This window comes from Pangasianodon hypophthalmus, chromosome 8 (genome assembly GCF_027358585.1).
Source record: "Pangasianodon hypophthalmus isolate fPanHyp1 chromosome 8, fPanHyp1.pri, whole genome shotgun sequence".
Classification (NCBI taxonomy): Eukaryota; Metazoa; Chordata; class Actinopteri; order Siluriformes; family Pangasiidae; genus Pangasianodon; species Pangasianodon hypophthalmus.
The window spans coordinates 12457618-12477871 of NC_069717.1; the positions used below are offsets into that span (position 1 = coordinate 12457618).

A 20254-nucleotide genomic window follows, 5' to 3' on the forward strand; every position below is an offset into this window, starting at 1 on the left:
CAGGTCTGCAAACCGGCAATTCTCAGAGGATCTGTATAAAATGACCTTCCATCCTGAAAACATGCAGTATGATGTCTGAATATGGTACATAGAAATATTAGCTATTAATATTATATATACATTAGATGGATATTATATTTTATATATAATATTATATATACATTAATTGGAAAACAACAAGAAATAAAGTGTTCCTGCATAATTATGGAAAAGCACAGGACACTTTAAAAGGCTTTATTATTTTTGATTACATTCCAAATGTTTATTCCCTTTCATTCGGGGTATTTTCTGGGTCAGTCTAAATGCCTAAATTTGGTCACATACTACCACAGATTCTTCACAGTGTGAATTACCCTCACTGACTAACAGCCTACTGAGACCTGGAATGGCCTTACAGTCTGTCTTAAATGGCCTGTTAAATGGTAGTGGGGTTCAGTGTGTCAGCTTTAACTTATAAATCAGCTAGCTAACTTATAAATAAATGTGAGCCATTGGAATAAATGAGCAAACAGCACTCTCGGCAAACTGCTGCTCCCAGAGTGTGGACACAACTCACATTCTTCAGGAATAGCACAGCAGCTCTGGATAAGGTGATCAGCTGAGTATACATTTTGTGAATAAAGCTTGTGTGGTGTACTCACAGCAGATGACACACACCCAAGTGAAAAATATGAATAGGGAATCTTTAAAACACACAAGAGTCATTTAAATCACATACCTTAGAAGAAGATTTGGATTCAAAGCACTAATGTGCAATGAGTATGCACTCACTTTAATTGGCTATTCTTTTTGTAAATGCTAATTAAAGGCTGATCTGGAAGTCATATATTATTCCTAACATCAGGCCAGACTATTGATTTGAGCTAAAATATCTCAGTGGGCTTGGTTAAACAGGACAGCATGGTAAAACACAGCCTTGCAGAGCGGCCATTTTTCTCCAGCCTTTGTTGCTTTTGCTCTGCACTCACTCTGTCTGCTGTTGTCAGCTCAGTGAAGCTTTATTGTTGGTTTTGCAACCTAGGATCTGAATGACATGCTGAACTCTACCACATCACAGTGAAATGAGTAATCTCATTTATAACACCACGGTGTTTGCATTCCCCCATTAGTTCTCACACTTCACACGTCATCATGCATTAGCAAGACATGCAAAAGAGTACTGACATATCAACCAGTAATGATAACGTTATCTCTAAAATTCACCAGCTAACATCAGCAGCCAAGCTCAAAAGACATCACAAAATATGTTTGCGATTAAGAAAAAAAAAGGTTTACGATAATGGGTTGGTGTTGGGAGAGAATCTTAGTTATCATGATTTCTGTGTGCTGCTGGTTAATATGTCACTTTCTGCCAACAGATTTATGTGTTTTCTGTTTAAATAGTAAGTCACTATCTCCCTCTAGTTGCACTGTTTGGCAATCATGGAACTTACTCAAACTTCTAAATAAACTGTTTCTGTTAAACAGAACTCATGAAACACAGTGATAAAAATCAATGTTCCACTTGTACCTAACAAAAACAAATACAGATATATGAATATACACAGGAGCATTTTGATATTAGGACCATTTGTAATACATATGTATTATTGTTGTTGTTGTTTTTTCAATCCAGCTCACAGAGGTATTATTTTTGTTTGTACTTGCTCAAAAAATTTTCTAACAAAATTAGTTTAGTTTTTTTCCCAAAATATAAACAGACTGATAGCCTAATTTAAACCACTGCAACCTTGACCAGGCAGTTACTAAGGATGAATGAATGAACGCTAAATGCATTGTCTAGGGACTCACATTCATGTTAATAAATGTGGTCTTTCTTTGTTCCATAAGATTCATATTTGACTACTCGTTCACACCCACAAGCTTCATATCTGACCTCCCACTCCACTGATTTTTCTTTTGCATCCTGCAGAATCCCAGTCCCAGTACACACCTATAGTTTCAACCAGATACCCTGTGTGGGGGAAAAAATGTGTGCCTTCTATTCATATCTGTTTAGAACACTGACAGCTCTTCAACAGGAGCAGAGCACTACCATTGATATCAGCACATGAAATAGTAATTATGTCTTTTGAGTCACCAATGATTTAAAAAATGTTGCTATTTGACAGATTATAAGATGTTCTATTGACTTGCTTTCCTTTCTAGATGTTGCGCAGTCGGGGGTAGGAATCATGCTGCCTAATGGTCGGAGGAGGAGCAGAGGGCAGGACAATTAATGACAGGGCTGCCAGATTGGGCTAGTTAAAAAAAACTTCCATGACCAAGATCTTGTTTACAGCAATAATCAGAATTAAATCTGACAAATTTCCATAAACACAAGAACCCTATAAAAGCAGACAGCATAATATTTATGAGATTATACGAGTACAACATTTTTATTAATGTCATCTTGCCCCACCAAAATCTTTGGTCACAAGCCACTGCTGAATGTATTTGTATTTGGTTACATCCCTAGTAGATGGACACAATTTGCAGAACCCCAAGTATCATTTCACATTATTTTCCACATTCCCCCTTCTGTGGCAAACACATTTTCATTGAGCTGTGTCTTGGTACGGATGGTGTTACATAAACAAACATGAGAAAGGAGGGACCCATTTGAGCTTCTCCCAAAGCCCTCATACCGCAGTAACAGGACTGAAGTCAGTTCTTCAGAGGCATATTCTGGAAATTATTCTGAGTGAGAATTCTAATACACAATTCAGAATACAGAATTCTAATACACAAACAGAACCTGGATCTTTCGAACCTCTTGCTGTCGAATCAAATGTGTTTCTTTAGGTTGAGGCTTTCCTGGTTTACAAAAAAAATAAATAAAAAAAATAAAGTTGCTGTTCCAGATTATATATATATATATATATATATATATATATATATATACATACATATATATATATATATATATATATATATATATATATATATATATATATATATATATATATTATTTATATATAACTGACAAATTTGCTGGGTCTAACCAGAAAGCTTTTCATTGAATTTCACACAATAATCCTCTCATTGTACTCAGCTTCACATGCAAGGAATAAAATCAACCTCTAGGGTGCTTTCCATGCAACCTGCAGTCTGAACTACAGCAGTCTGTGTATGGAAGTAAGACAGGCATTATTCGTTTTCACAAAATTCCTCTTCTCTAAACCTCACTTGTCAGACACTCTCCCTTTTTTCAAGGTCTGATGCAAACTTCTGCTTCTAAATTGTTTGTCCATAAAACAGCCCATGCCAAGGTGTGCTGCATTATAACTGGAATTTAAGAAAGTGACAAAAAGGCAGCAGTGCTTCAGGAGCACAGTGTAACAGGCGTCCTGCCAGGGCTCTTTTTCTTCAGAGTCTTCCGATGCAAGAACTCAGTCTTTTACCAGTCATTCCTTTCTCCCTTTCAAATTTTCTCTCTCTGGAACATAAGCAGATGTTGATCCAACACAACAGAATTGCTGTGTTTGAAAATTACCAAACACTTCTTACCATGTTTGGGGGATAGAAAGTGCTATCTGAATTGATTTGTAACTGTATATTGTTGAACATATACATACCTTCATCTAGCAGTAGTCTTGACAATTTCCAGTATAGGGATTTTTGTTTAACTGCTCAGAGTGTGACTACACTGCTAAGACATCAAGTCTTTTCCAAAAATCTAAAAATACTGAATGGCCTGAATACCATTTATTAGTCAGGTGACATGTGGTTGCATACTGGCATTTTTCTCACATTTACTGATGTAGGCTTGTCCCACTTAATCTGGAACAGTTTTATAACAGGAGCACAGGTGCAAAACATGAACCTTTTCTTCAAGCCTACCCAATATTATACAGAAAACATAACATTCTACAAACATAATTATCACCACAGATGTAGCTATATGTTAGATCCACCTGGTAAAATGATCAGTGAGTGTAATTTCATGGTAGGTGTCCCTAATAAATTGCCCACTTTGTATGTAGTGTATAACTCACTCTGTACAATTATGTAGTAGTCTAGGAGGGTGGACAGTAATCAAGGCCATTTATCATCCCAGATAATAAAATAGTAGGCTTATAAAGCATCCTAACAATCCCTCCATCCATCCATTTTCTGTACCACTTATCCTAGACAGTGTTGCAGTGGAGTCTGGAGCCTATCCCAGGGGACTCGGGGCACACAAGGCAGGGTACCAGCCCATTGCAGGGCACATTACAGACAGTTTTATAAAAGCCAGTCAGCCTCCAACGCATGTCTTTGGACTGGGAGAGGAAACTGGAGTGCCTGGAGGAAACCCCTGAAGAACAGGGAGAACATGCAAACTCCTTGCGCACAGGGTGGAGGTGGGATTCAAACCCCAACCCTGGAGGTGCGAGGTAAATGTGCTAACCACTGAATCACCATGCCCCCCACCCCATCCCTTGACTATTATCGCTTGATGACTTTCCCTCAGCTGAATCCCCCCCCACCACCACCACCACCACCATCAACAGCACCACCACCACCACCATCACCTCCACCATTTATCGGCTGTTCCTTTACTTTATGATCTCAGGTGAAGTTTGTGAGTGATAAACATTAGATGAGGGATATGTTTATCTCTATCAGTTCTGCCATTCATCCATCCATCCATCCATGCATGTGTCTATCTATCTATCTATCTATCTATCTATCTATCTATCTACCTACCCATGTGTCTATCTATATATCTATCTATCTATGTATCTGTCTGTCTGTCTGTCTATCTATCTATCTATCTATCTATCTATCCATGTGTCGATCAATGTCTCTATCTATCTCATTAATTTATCAGTAGTCCAGTTTTTTCATGTTTTTTTTTATATTACTCAGAGCTCATACAGTTACCAGTAAAAAAAAAAAAAAAAAAGGCTACTACATGCACTACTGAATGAGATCATTAGCTCCACACTACGCCTCTTTCTATGCTAATGCATTACAGTAATATCAGAGGCATAGGAAGCGCACACACACCTCATTTTAGCGCCTGAAGAAGCTTGGACCGGAAACGCTCGGGGCGCTGTAAAACACGCTGTGAAGGAAACAAGCAATATTTGCTGAAAACGGTATTTAAAAGTGTGCTGCTGGATAGCCAGGGCTCTCATCTGAGACGGCCCTGAATTAATTTTTTTTTGTTCTTCTTCTTCTTCTTTTCTTCATTCCTCTCCTGTCCCGGCTCAGCACACGCCTCTCTGCGGGCTTTGCCTCGAGAGCGTTTGTGACTTTGCACAGCGAGAAAGGGGCGTCGCGTGCGTTCATGCGGTTTAATTCTAAGAAATAACGGCAATAAAATCACACAAAAGAAACACAGGCTGATCGGGACGCTGCGTACGCGGAGGCTTCTGAGGACTCGCAGTCACATTCAGAGAAGCGCCAGGACAACAGTGCTTACATGGACGGATTGCGTTTCGGCTTTCCAGAGCAGGAATGAAGCTCTCTCTCATCCCATTTTTGATGTCTTGGATGGTGGGAGGACTGTACAACGAATGCAGGTGACAAATGAACGCAGAACCTAACTGTTTTCCCCGGACAAAGACATGCAAGCAGCAGGACATGTGCACAAAGCGCAGGTGGATCTGATGAACAGATGCGTTTGGGTTATGCGAATATGGTTCCACGATCGGACATTTTTATTTTACGAAAACGAATAAAAGCACACATTCTGTGATGCATTTCATTCTATATTATTTCTGCATGTATTGCTGTGTTTATAAAAAGCATGCTTGGTGTGCCAGAATAGCCCCAAGTACTCCAAGCATTCTGATAGGAGGAATTTTATGGACTGCAGCCAGACAATTGAACATCACTTCCTTCTGAAAGCCGATATCCCCGCCAAACTTTAATTTATTATACTGGCCTTTTATTCCTTGCACTCCACACGACCATGCCAGACGACCACTACGCAGCTCAAGCCCTCTACATAGGCATGGAGGTGCTGATCGCCGTGTCCTCGGTGATCGGAAACGTGATGGTGATTTGGGCGGTTAAAATAAACCGGTCACTGAGAGACACAACTTTCTGGTTCATTGTATCTCTGGCTGTGGCCGACATCGCGGTGGGAGCTCTCGTCATCCCGCTCGCCATCACCATCAGTATCGGACTCCAGACTCACTTCTACAGCTGTTTGCTGGTGGCGTGCACAGTGCTGGTGCTCACTCAGAGCTCCATCCTCGCCCTGCTCGCCATCGCCATTGACCGATACCTCAGAGTAAAGATCCCGACCAGGTAACACACACCCTACTCATTCTATTGTAGTGCACCGTTATAGGGCTGCGAGGTGTATAATGCTAATAACTGATGATCAAAGTCGACTGATGAAAGTCGAATAAATTCAGTTTTCTAACGGGCACTGCTTAAGTGGTGCTCTCAGTTAACTTCCAGATGGCTTTTGAGGGTTTAGATGACGAGATGGACTATGGAAAACCAATATTTATCCGATTTCACTAAGTGACCTCTTTTCAAATTTCACACTCTTTATAAAGGCATCCAGTTTAAATGTGAGACTAAACCAGAAGTGCATTCTAATGAATGTCACATTGCTTAACTTCCTAAAATATTCCACAATGTATATTCATCAATCAGCCATAACATTATAATCACTGACAGGTGAAGTGAATAACATTGATTATTTAGTTACAAAGGCACATGGGAAGGGGTGGGATATACTAAGCAGCAAGTGAACAGTCAGTTCTCGAAGTTGATGTGGAAAAATGGGCAAATTTAAGGATCTGAGCAAGTTTGACACGGGCCAGATTGTGATGGCTAGACGACGGGGTCAGAGCATCTCCAAAACAGCAGGTCTTGTGCGGTGTTCCCAGTATGCAGAGGTTAGTACCCACCAAAAGTGGTCCAAGGAAGGACAACCGGAGAACCGGCAACAGGGTCATGGGCGCCCAAGGCTCACTGATGCACGTGGAGAGCGAAGGCCAGCCGGTCTGGTCTGTTACCACAGAAGAGCTACTGTAGCACAGATTGCTGAAAATGTTAATGGTGTCGGAACAAACAGTGCATCGCAGCTTGCTGCATATGGGGTTGCGTAGCCGCAGACTGGTCAGAGTGCCCCTGACCCCTGTCCACCACCAAAAGCACCTACAATGGGCATGTGAGCATCAGAACTAGACCATGGAGCAATGGAAGAAAGTGGCCTGGTCTGATGAATCATGTTTTCTTTTACATCATGTGGACAGCTGTGTGCGTCGCTTACCTGGGGAAGAGATGGCACCAGGATGCACCAAGAAGGCAACCCGGCAGAGGCAGTGTGATGCTCTGGGAAATGTTCTGTTGGGAAACCTTGGGTCCTGGCATTCATGTGGATGTTATCTTGACACGTACCACCTACCTAAACATTCCAGACCAAGTACAGCTCTTCATGGCAACAGTATACCCTAATGGCAGTGGCCTCTTTCAGCAAGATAAAGCGCCCTGCCACACTGCAACGATTGTTCAGGAATGGTTTAAGGAACATGACAAGTGTTGACTTGGCCTCCAAATTCCCCAGATCTCAAACCAATTGAGTATCTGTGTTATGTGCTGGACAAACCAGTTCGATCCATGGAGGCCCCACATCGCAACATACATGACTTAAAGGATCTGCTCGGCTTGGTGCCAGATACCACAGCACACCTTCAGAGGTCTTGTGGAGGCCATGCCTCGATGGGTCATAGATGTTTGGTGGCACAAAGGGGAACTACAGAATATTAGGCACGTGGTTTTAATGTTATGGCTGATCAGTGTATAGAAACGTGTAAAGAAGAGAAGTGTCAAATTGAAACCACACTCTCAAATGAACCTTGTATCAGTGGCTACAATCGGTATAAGTAGTGGCTTAGGGCCCCGAGCCATCACAGAGACCAGTAAGAATGCAGGATTTAAAACATCAATCTATCAATCTATCTATCAATCTCTCTCTCTCTCTCTCTCTCCTCTCTCTCTCTCTCTCTCTCTCTCTGGGAGAGGGGGGCTGACACTTTAACACCCCAAAGGTACAGAAACAGCCCTGAATGCATGAAACCATGTAAAAAAAATTGTATTACTGTATTAAAGGAATAAAAAACATATGTATATTGTATTGATTGGGTTCAGTGTTTAACACCGTCACTTTAATGCCATTAATTCTTTAAATGTGCATTAGTCTTTCAGCAAAACAATTAGCTCACCAATATTTATGTGGTTAACAAGAGGTAAGAACCATTGAAACAAAGAGCAGGAAAAAAAAATCAATTAAACACATTACTCAACTCAACTCAACTCAACTTTTATTTATAAAGCACTTTCAAAACCATTAAAATGGACCAAAGTGCTGTCCATAGATAATAAAATACTAAAATTCATGAAAACATAGAATAACAAGAAGACATAACATCATAAAAAACATACAGCCAATCCTTCACAATTGTCCGACCTAATCAAACACCGAAAGCTTGATAAAATAAATAGGTCTTCAAGTTCTTTTTAAAAATGTCCATGCTTGACGATTTATAGATAACGGTAACACATTCCAGAGTGCAGGAGCCGCAACAGAAAAAGCGCGGTCTCCACTACGCCTCAACCGAGACCATGGGACAGTTAGGAGCATAGTTTAGCATACATTAGTAGTACGAATTCTCCTGTGACGTAACTCTTTTCTTGTTTGCTCTTTCGTTTGCACAAATTGCCTCTCACCTACTATGGCTTTTGTTTGTACAAATTTCTTTTCACTGCTGCCAAATGCCACTACCTCAGTGCAAGAGGTAACCTTTTGATCCAAAATATGCTTACTGCTGTGTGCTCTATAGCAGCCATTGATTTTAAACTGATTCTTCTCTGCTCCAAATGTGATTCTCTGGGATACTTCTGTCTAATTTAGTTGATCAGTTATAATATGCTGCACAGTTTACATTAGAGTGTTATGGCATGAAAACCTGAGAGGATTACAGTAAAATGTAAATACATTGAGCTAATATGGTTCTGAGAACTGATGTGTAATTATGATGTAATCATTATTAAATAAAGACTGGTTGACTCAGGAATTAATCAGTTTCTAAATATACTGAGGAAGAAATATACAGTCCTTTATAGTGCTTGACTAACTTGGTTGTTTTGTGCAATATCAGATTAATATGGTTATAACCTAATATGGTTTACTGCTGCCAACAATGATGAAATTAACCTGGAGGGTAAAACTGAGAACCTATTTTTTAGTTCTGAAATTAGGTGGCAATCATATTTAGCCGTGTTTCTTTCTGTGTAATAGTTCATAGAAAACACAGACAGTTCTAGTTGCTGATATCTGGAAATGTTATGTAAGTAAGTAGTCAGTTAACAAGATAAGAGTCATTTGCAGCCTAATGAACCAATAAGCAAAATTCACACATTAGAAAGCTGTGCATAAACCATTCAAAGAATATCTTACACTGGTGACTTTTGACTACATGAAATTCTGAAGTATAAAAAGTGTGAGAAATAAGGCATGAGAAATAAGTAATGCCCATTAAGCCATACAAATAAATTTCTAATCAAACAGACTATGACAGATTTTTCTTTGAACAGGAAATTATTGTCCTCATTCTTATATAATACTATTAAAGACGTGAATACAAGTTAATTAATTCATCATAAAGGGTTAGGATCATTTCCCAAATGGACGGATGTTCAACCTAATGCTACTTCTATGTGTCTAATATTATAAAGAATGATCGAGTTATTACAAAACAGTAAGGGGGTGATGGGTTTGAATGTTGGTGGAGGCTGCAGCTAATGTAATAGCATATAACTACTGCAACATGGTGTAATTAAATAGTTCACCATTCTCATAAGATTATACAACCAAATTACCTATTAAGTGCATGTTGGTCATCATATCTGTTTTTAAAGAATGTTCACAGATCTTGTTGTAGCGGTCAGCTGGTCTTTTCTAAAGGTTGAATTAGGTCTTACTTCATTATTAAACACTCCACTGTGTTACTGATGCAAAGTGTACATTTTGTAATTTTCATTTTGGCTTGACATGAATTCCTGATACATTTCAGATATGGATGGAATTAAAATCTAAATAATTAAAATTGAGATAGGGCAGCGCAGTGAGGCAGTGGGACACAACTCCAGTAACCCCATTTGCTGCTCTGACTGTTACTGTCTCACATGGGTTTCCTCTGTGTTCTCCAGTTTGCTCCCATCTCCCAAAAAACATGCCAGCAGGTAGTGACTCTAAATTGCCCCCAAGTTGAATGAGTGTGTGAATGGGTGTGTGCATGGAGCCCTGTGATGGACTAGTGTACCATCCAGGGTGTATTCATACCACATGCCCAATGAGCCTGACCAAGAAAAGGCGATTACTGAATATGAATGAATGAGTAAAATTATCATAACATGATATTTCATACCATGAATCCAAACAGGATTGAAAATGGGGGTTTTATACAGGGGGAATTGTTTTTGTTATTCTTTAAAATGAGGAATTGTCTTGATTATATAGTAGGGCAAAGTAAAGACTCTTTGTATTCGCTTTGTCTTATGAGCTCATAAATAATTTATTTATTTCCTAATTGATGGGGGCTAGTAGTTCAAGTGGAACATGTTAGAGTTAATAGCGCACGGGTGCCTTTGCAGACATAATTGCACAAAACACTGGGAGTGGGAAAAGAACATTATCTAGAAATAACTCCAGGAGCAGAGGTCTCAGCTCCACCCGGAGACAGCTCGATTTAGTGAAGTAAACGTGTGATTAAATTTCCTGTGTGACAGAGCTCTATCTTGTTTTCCTAGAATTGGAGAACTGATTAGAGGAAGATACCTAGTGGCTGAGAAGGGAGCTGTTTTGCCCATGGGCAGGACCCAATTCTGAAGACACAAATTACATTACCATCTGTTATTGGTGATTCTGTCAACAATGGTAGTAGCTGTCCCTTAAAAGGGCGGTGCAGCTATTGAACAAAATATGCTCACTGTTTATGGGGCATTAACTCAGACAGCCACACAATGTTCCCTATAAAATTTGTAATTTAGAGACAAAAGTATAAAGATTTATGCTGATCCAAAAACAGACAGTCACTGTATCATGCAGGTTTGTATTATTGTAAATAATATAGTAACATGCAGATGGTTTGATTTCTTGTAAATACCTGATCATACTGATTGATGGTAACAACACTTAATAATGTCATTGAATATTGTTGCAGTTACAAACGAGTGGTCACTCCAAGACGAGTGGGATTAGCGGTGGTCGCATGCTGGGCAGTAGCCTTCATAGTTGGCATGACTCCTATGCTCGGCTGGAACAAGTTACACAACCTCGAGCAACAAAATGGCTCACTCAGCAGTGACCTGATCATCACCTGCCAGTTTGAGAACGTCATCAGTATGGAATACATGGTTTACTTCAATTTTTTCGGCTGGGTGCTGCCACCGCTGCTCCTTATGCTTGGCATCTACACGGAGATCTTCTACATGATTCACAAGCAGTTGAACAAGAAGGTGAGCACAAGCCACACTGACCCAAACAAGTACTACGATAAAGAATTGAAGCTGGCAAAGTCACTCGCCCTTGTCCTGTTCCTGTTTGCTGTCAGTTGGCTCCCGCTTCATATTCTGAACTGCATCACACTCTTCTGCCCTAAGTGTGAGAAACCCATATTGCTCCTCTATATCGCCATCTTACTTACTCATGGCAACTCAGCAGTGAACCCTATCGTCTATGCTTTCCGCATTAAAAAGTTTCGCACCGCGTTCCAAAGGATCTGGAAGCAGTATTTCTGCTGTAAGGAGGCTTCTCCCATTGAAATGCAAATGAGTGAACGACTGGATAAGGATAATTACAGCCACGCTCCTCAGACTGCGTTTCACGTGGATCACAATAACATTTAACTGGAAGACCATGGACCTACTGAGCAGGCTGGCATTCTGCCACATATGAATATAATATGAATGTAAATCATATGCTGACTGCAGCTGTCAGAATGTGCCCCCATTCTGCAAATCAGTCAGTTAAACATTATTGTTCCACTGGCATGGACAAAGGGAAGGGAAATTTAGATCATGAAGAAGGGGAGTACGATGTGTTGTACACGAAATCAAAAATGTTTTATACTTGTAAAAATGTTTACTGGGTGATAAAAGGTATGTAGAGTCAAACCACAGGGGAAGTATCAGACAAGTTAAAAAAAAAAAAATCCACACTGGTTTATTTGCACTATTGTGCTATCCAAAATGTGCAATACACTCTAAAATGGTGCATCATCTCTGTTAATCAGAATTAGCATTTATCTGACTACAATTATATGAATGAATGTGAATGTTTATAGGAAAACATAGTTTGATATTACTGAACATTGAAGCACAGTTATCATAAGAGAATGTTAGGAATGATAAGGAAAAGGAATTGTATATATTTCAATTTCAATTTATTTATATAACCATTTTAGCAACAGCCACAAAGCAACTTTACAGAAATCCTAATCGAGGCTGAAGCAAAAATGGCATTCACAAGGAAAACCCCCCATAGAACATTAAGCACATTTCACACCAGACATGACATGGCATGTGCAGCAAGCCACCATGCTTTTCAGTTCACACTGGGAACAATTTGTCCAGCTGACCAGAAGTGAAGCCTCATGTAGGTGAAATTTGGATCATTTGTTTCTAATGTTAATTAAATATATCATGCAACTGTCTGTACTGATCATTAGATTATTGTGTACATACATTACCACTGTATAATTTATTAACCTCCTATATAGAACTGTAAAACAGGTTTAAACAAGGCAAAGGAAGCTTAGACTGATGCAGACCTCAGTCTGCCAACCTAACACTGAACAAATCACTAACATTTAGTGGTGCACTGATATTAAAATTACAGGACAATACCAATACCCAGTAATGGAAAAAAAAATACTGATAGCTTGGTGGTCCTGATTCCACATTCACACACATTTATTTTTATTACATTTCCTTACTTTCCACTGACTAATTTATGAAGCATGAAAAAAATGCATTACAGTGCAATATTTTGAATCTGACATGCAAACTGAAACAGAATAGATAGACTGATACGAAAGAGAACAATAAGCTTAACATTTTCCCTTTAGCATGTAGTGGCTCTTCTCAGTTAAGCCTAAAAGAGTCTGCTTAATTAAAATGAACACTATATTATGTAGGGCAAATCCCTTTACAGTTACTGTTGAATTTTAATTACTTAAACATTTAGTATTTGAATGCCTTCAACTATTAATGTCTAAATGAGCAAACAAAATGTGTTTGTATAGCATAATTCACAGAAGATGAAAACTGCATTGCTTTCTTAAGTGAAGAAAATAATCAGAAAGCGATTGTCATTTTGATTGTTTAAGATTTGATCCAAAATGGCTTCCTATTCACGTTATATGTTCAATAAATAGACTGTGACATAATGGTATTGTCCATTGTAGTGCACTATATGTCCAATAGAAAGCTACATGAAATTTAGTTACAGAAAAATATTCAGCCATAGTTAAGATCACTGATCAGCCAGCATGTTTCAACACTGGGATGTTTCAACAATGGGCCAGTTGAAATATGGCTTACATGCTGTTGTGATTATTGGTTGAGATACACACAATATACATAGCATGTATATTATATTTTGTAGTGTTAGCAAGGTAGCTAGCTACGCTCTGTAGGACATGAAACTTACATGTATATAAGCAACAGCAAATCTGTCTGCACACGGAAGTGAAGAACTACAGAGAAATCTATTTAGATCATGCACTCCTGCTCTATACTTTATTAATTTTATTTGAAATCATATATAATCTCTACATTATGATTATGCGGCCTGTGGTTGCGAAGCAAATTGTTTGTGCAGTAATGATATTAATTACACCAAAATGGGGAGCCATAATAAACCAAATATGCTGTTTATTCACTGAAACACTGTCTCATGTCATATTTATTAGAAAACAGTGTTATAATTACATCATCCAAAGTGTTCCATCTAGTATTATGTGACGGGGCAGATTGCAACCGCCACCACAATGATGCTTAAATGTCTGTGGTTCAGTGTCTTAAAATAAGAAGTATTTGGGAGAAATTAAGACTCAAAAAAGGGAAACGCCTCCCTTTCTGGTCACTTAGATATACTGACACCTACGATGTGAGCAGATCAGCTATGTGTGTTACAATAAGGGCTACAAAATTAACTGTGTATTAACTGAAACTATAAATGTGACATTTTTTCCATTATGATACAATGAAAGATTTATATTTACAGACAGCATCACTGGTCATTTCGCATTAATGCAACACGTTAACTTTTTTCATCCCATGCAACACATTGCAGGTGTTAGCTTAGATATATCACAGGTTGTGACTATTAATATATCAGTATTACCTGTTAATAATTATCATACCTGGCTGTGTGCCCCATATAGATTCAAAGCACGGGGCAAAAGTCGTAGTTCTGTGACAGTAAGTGTTTAATTGTTTGTAAAAAGACTATATTATAATAAATGTAAACAAATATTATTTCAGTAAAGGCAAAATCGCAACAATTTCTTGTAATTTAAAAAAACAAAACATGTATTGTTTCTGATGGCCCCCTTGGTATTCCATATATTGGTTCAAATCGAGCACCAGTACATCTTGTTCACCATAATAAGCCATTGTTTCTAAATCATGTGTGCTGTTGGTAGAATTAACAAATATGTGGGTGTATAGGTTATAAATAAGAGTGCCTTGAAAAGAGGTTTAAAAAACACTTTGACAGATTTAAGTTTGTGCAATAGGCTACCAAACTACAGTTTAAATTATGATGAAACTACAGTACGGTGAAAAAGTCTTTGGCACATGCAAAGAAATGCTGTAGAGCAAAGATCCCTTCAAAAATAATGAAATTAGATGTTTCTACATTTAAAAAAATACTGTGAAGAGCAGTAAACAGTAATAAATGAAACAAAGTCAATATTTGGTGTGACGATCCTTCGCTTGTAAAAAAAATAGTAGTCTCAGGTACAGTGTCTGCAGTTTTATAAGGAAATGAGCTGTAGGTTTTACTGAGCATCTTGCAGAGACTTTGTTGCACTTGCTTCTTATTTTTGCAGCAAAACCCAGCAGGCTTCATTATGTTTTTTGTCTGAAAAGTGTCTCTTATGTAATATGCTGCTTTCTTTACTGACATACAAACATTTTTCTATAACATTTAATTTTGTGCAAACTAATGTTTGGAAATCTAAAAAGTTTTTGTACTGAATCCGTAATGTAGAAGTCATCAAATAAAAATCTATAACAAAGTTTGTACTAAAAAAATAGGGTGCCTAAGACTTTTGCACAGTACTGCAGGTACAGTATGTCAAAAACAGAAAATGCAGTGAAACAGTAAAAAAAAACAAAGAAACATCACCAGCTGATGAACGATAGCTAAAGGTAATTACTTTAAAGGAACGAAAGAAAGCTAGAAAAATGCATTTTAAGGATCTGGCAGTCATCTGGAACCAAAGTTCATTATTCAGCTGTAAGCAGACGTCTTAGAGAAATTATTTTGGAGGACAGTTAGAGCTAAGAAATCTGCTGCAGAAAGGCAAAGTAAAGTTTTATGCGGCATTAATAGGCATGTTAGAAGCTTGTGTAAGTGTTAGTGTATGCTGCATGTCTGTAGGTTTGTTTGAAGCACAATGACAGCCCGGTCATGGTTTAGAGTGTATTTTAGCTAATAATGTACAGGACCTGGTTAAAAAAAATCAATAGAATGATGAATGCCGAGAAAGGAAGACAGTTTTTGACAGTATAACGTACATTTGGGAAAACAACAGAGTGGTAAAAGCTCTCACCATGATAATGACTCCACAGTGCAAACACAATTAGGACATACTTACAGCAGTAAGTCAGATAAGACAATTACAGCCAAAAAAAAAAAAAAAAAAGGTATACCAACCTCTTAATGAGGTTTGGAAATACTTAGCACTGGACTACTGTGCAATTAACTATATCATATATCAGAATATAAAGGCGAAAACAACTTTAGACTTTTTTTTCCTTCAGGTTGCAAGAACAGTATAATCTGGGAGGACAAAAGATAAAAATAATCTGGAACAGGATATTACAGTCAGTGACCAGCAGTGAAATTTTCTTGTGTGTGTGTGTGTGTGTGTGTGTGTGTGTTTAAGAGGCAGTGAGAAAAAGAATGAAGCAGAGAATGAGAGATAGACAGAGATACATGTGCTGAATATCTGTAGGAAATAGTCGGAAAGGCACTTAACTCCCAGGATGCATCAGCAGGTTCAGACTATTATCCTTCGCTCTCATAACTACATTCCTTTCCTTTTTAGTCTCTCAGTAGTTCCTGAATACTTCATAGTTGTTGCTTAAAATATTCTTTAAGAGGAATAATAAGCCAGGAATTTAAGGTAATAAGATCTAGAAGACAGCAGGGTTACTGGTCATTTCTTTGCAGATTTTACACCCATTTAATTTAAGGATCAAGGCTCAGCTCCAAAACATTATTGTGTATATACACTGTATTATCTATTATTTTAAAGGGAAAACTTAAGCCATGCATTCAGGTGATATTTTAAACCTTTTCTGTGTCATTTTGTACAAACATTATACACATCTCTTTGGAAAACAAATTACAGTGTTCAGTGTTACTCACATGACTGTATCTGATGAGACGCCTGCAAAAAAGTAATAAAAGAATCACATCTGTACAACTTGTGTATGATCTGTTCTGAATTACTCACATGTATGGCCTTTATTGTTTGAAAGAAATTGTCAAATTACAATCATTTGTATATAATTTCTCTTGCTGCACCAAATCGGAATAATAACAAAACGAAAAAAAATTTTTTAAACATTGGAACAAAAAAAAAATTCATTAGAATTGCCACATAATATCTTTGTATGTTAGTCTATATTAGTATGTTAGTCTATAACAACATAAAAATGAGGTAGCACACACTGACTCAGCGAGCTAGCTTTGTATTGAGAATGTACAGTTCAATACAATATAAAAAACGACCCTGTAAATTTACAATATCAATCAAATTTACAATATCAATCAAGAAAATCCTAGCAGGTAAAGAGGAAAAAAAATTTAATTTTGTCTGTCTTAGCATATGTCGGTGGCCAGAACAGCTCCATGCATAACAATATAAATAATAAAAACCTTAAATGGATGAAGTGATATTTAAATGCAAGCTACAAAAATGCTTGGATTTACTTTGAGCCGACATGCATGGATGAGTCTTTTTATTTTTAATTGGAGATGTCTTTCCTCTTGCAGTGTAATTTAATCAAAATGATTCAATGGAAAACTCTTTTCAGCATCTGTTTGACGCAGTGTGAATGAGGCAGCATGACAGGGAGGATCTGCCTAACATATTTGTCTACTGTAAGTAGTGAACTGTCTTAATGGAGGATATCACTTATAAGGATAAAAGGAAATGAATTTTCTTAATAAAGCACAGACACAGCAGTGCACAAAGACATGAATGCATGGATGCTTAAAGTATTTATCAAAACACATCTGTAGTGCCTTTCTAATTTATCAATTAATGCAATACAAAGTAAAGATATTTTAATAATTAGAAAGTAGAATAAGATTTCATGAAAAAAAAAATCAAGCAATGGCAAAGAAACACAAACCCTCATCATAATATCCCAAAGTTTGCCCACTTTGCCCAGAAAAAAATGGCAATGAGCTTTTTGGGAGCCAAAAGAGTCGACTCTTATTGGTGAGCTGACCCAAACAATATGACTCATTAAGAAGAGACAGAATTCTTAGCACTAATCCAGCCTGACTCTTTTGATAGCACGTAGACGACCTGATCATGTAATACCATCTTGCTGCACGCATCAACAGTATATTAGATCTGACACTTACATATATTAGATGAGCCACTGTCACACTGAATTTCCACCATGCTGTTTTCTTCACCAAAAATCAGGTGATTACAGGCAGTCCTGCTAGCATATGACTTTGGAGCTAGCCGGCTTTTTTTTTTTCAGAAAAAAGTTTGTTTAAATTGCTACTTAGTAATTAGTACCTCCTCCATTTTATTTTATTTTTTTACCTTGACCACAGTCCCACCCCCTTGTTTTCTCTTGGGACATAAAACCAAGGCTTGTGAATTCACAGGTCAAATTTCATCTAAGGGAAAAGCACACCTTTCACATCCTGCGAACTTTCCCTTTCAGTGTATTGCCAAATTTTATTTGCATTTAATCTGACCACTGCTGTGGCTAAACCGAAGATGTTGGCACCTCTGTTACTGGCAGCAGAGTTTCCAGATAGTTACTGTAATTAATATTTACAGCAATCTTACTGTACTGCACATTATTGTATTTTTAAACACAGTGCAACACTATTTTTATAGGACTATATATTCCTGTATATAGGAATATATTGTATATTGTTCACAGTATTAGCATAAGAATCACTCCTGCAATTTTACTAACACAAATACTTTCACTAACACAAATACTAACACAAAACTATAATGATTGTTTATTAAAAGTAATTCTTTCATTTCAGTAGCTTTTCCAATTTAGCTAGCCAAAATTGCTAGTTAAGTATTTTATGACCGGAGGCTAGCTATTGGCAGAGGCTGGTTACCTCAGCTATTAGCTATTATATAGTTTAGGTGCATAAAAAATGATAGTCTAGCACATCATCAGTGAGAGAATCTAGTTTTATGTGTGAAGTTGGTCATAATTTGTATATATAATTTTGAATTTAGGTAGCTACCACAGGATGAACTTTTTTAAACTAGCTGGCTATTAGTTAGCTGAGCTACCATGTTTCCTCCCAGGTTTCATATATATAGCTTTACACCTGGTTTAAATTTATTTCACTTACCCTTATTTGTTGATATTATTGAAGCTAAGTTTTATCAAGTTAGAGAGAGAAAATTATGGAAAACTAAAAGAATGTGAAAAATGGGTCCTTTGCATACTGTATATATTACTGTATTATTACAGCGGTGTAATCAGAATAATCTAGGTATTGAACTGTAAAACACATTTAAAGTATTATATTAATTTGATTACAGTATTCTATTGTAGAGATTACAGGATTTTTTTTACAATGTTGCCTTTGGACCAGTAGCAGAAATGATCAATTACTGTATATTAAGATATGTGAGGAAAGAAGTATATGGGCTCCAAATTTAGCAGTCTCCCGCTTTATATTTGATATAAATATTCTCTAATGACTCTTACTCAGCCTTTATAACTGACTAATTCTTATCTGCTGATACGTTTGGATCCTTTCAGTTGCAATATTTGGGTGCCAACTTTAATCCATTCATTCAAATCAATAAACAAATCGTACAATAAAACTTTATTTTAATTCCTCTATATTTATAAATTATGGTATCTTATACTAGAGATCGATTTCAAAAGGAATCTCTGGCCACTAACAGAAAAGAAGAAAATAAAAAGAAGACACAAATAGTTAAATTTAGTTAAAAATGAGTGTTACAATCATGACATTATGATAATTGTAATAAACGTAGCCTACATCTTGTCTTTACACACTGTATACAAGTCTGAACTACGCATACAGGGTTTTGACCCTCATTTTCAGATTATTATATAGAAAAATTACATAGAACACATTCAAACTTTTAAGCAGAAAAATTGTTACAGAGAAAATCAATTTTTTTTTTTTTTTACCCCATGTGTTTTTAGTGTGTGGTAATGCAAAAGCAAAAACTGTTAGAATTGTAGACTACTATATATGTTGTGTACAGAACGTGTTATCTGAACATTTAAAAAGCTTGATGCCTGGATTTTACTTGAGACTCACTGATATGCCTTCTTTAGTACACAAGCCTTAAAGCACAAGCTTCAAAAACATATTTTGGTGAGTTACTATACTGACAACAGATAATATACTGTACACAAATGACACTTCACTTCCGTCGCAATTTGCTGTTCTCATGCAAACTTCTGCAGTCATATCCTCTTTATTATACCATTTATGTATTAATATGATTGCCGAGTAATTCAGCTGTGTTTGCCAGTCATGTGTCAGAAACGCCCAGGTCAAAGTCAACCCATTGACAGAAGGTGTACTTTGCCTGACCACAAATGCATGCAGTTAACAATATGTCTCTATTAAACTGTAATTGTGGCAGAGACACATATGGCTTCACATTCCCTATATAATTACACCATATAAGGTATAAAGTAACAACGTTTATACCCTAATTACTGCACTATACACCGATCAGTCATAACATTAAAACCACCTGCCTAATATGGTGTAGCTCCCCCTTGTGCCGCCAAATCAGCTCTGACCTGTCAA

General features: G+C 37.4%; 1 protein-coding gene across 1 annotated transcript; it reads left to right on the top strand.

The window, feature by feature from the left end:
- Positions 1–4962: 4962 nt before the first annotated feature.
- Positions 4963–12184, top strand: adora1b (adenosine A1 receptor b). Its single transcript, XM_026909634.3, has 2 exons — positions 4963–6225; positions 11157–12184. Exons 1-2 carry the CDS (start codon positions 5885–5887, stop codon positions 11839–11841), a joined length of 1026 nt encoding a protein of 341 aa, XP_026765435.1. The 5' UTR covers positions 4963–5884; the 3' UTR covers positions 11842–12184.
- Positions 12185–20254: the final 8070 nt, after the last annotated feature.

Excerpts from the sequence above, each read along its gene's own strand:
- adora1b (XM_026909634.3), top strand. The coding sequence starts at position 5,885 with ATGCCAGACGACCACTACGCAGCTCAAGCCCTCTACATAGGCATGGAG. Across the intron at positions 6,226-11,156 it reads AGAGTAAAGATCCCGACCAG|TTACAAACGAGTGGTCACTC; the intron begins GTAACACACACC and ends ATATTGTTGCAG.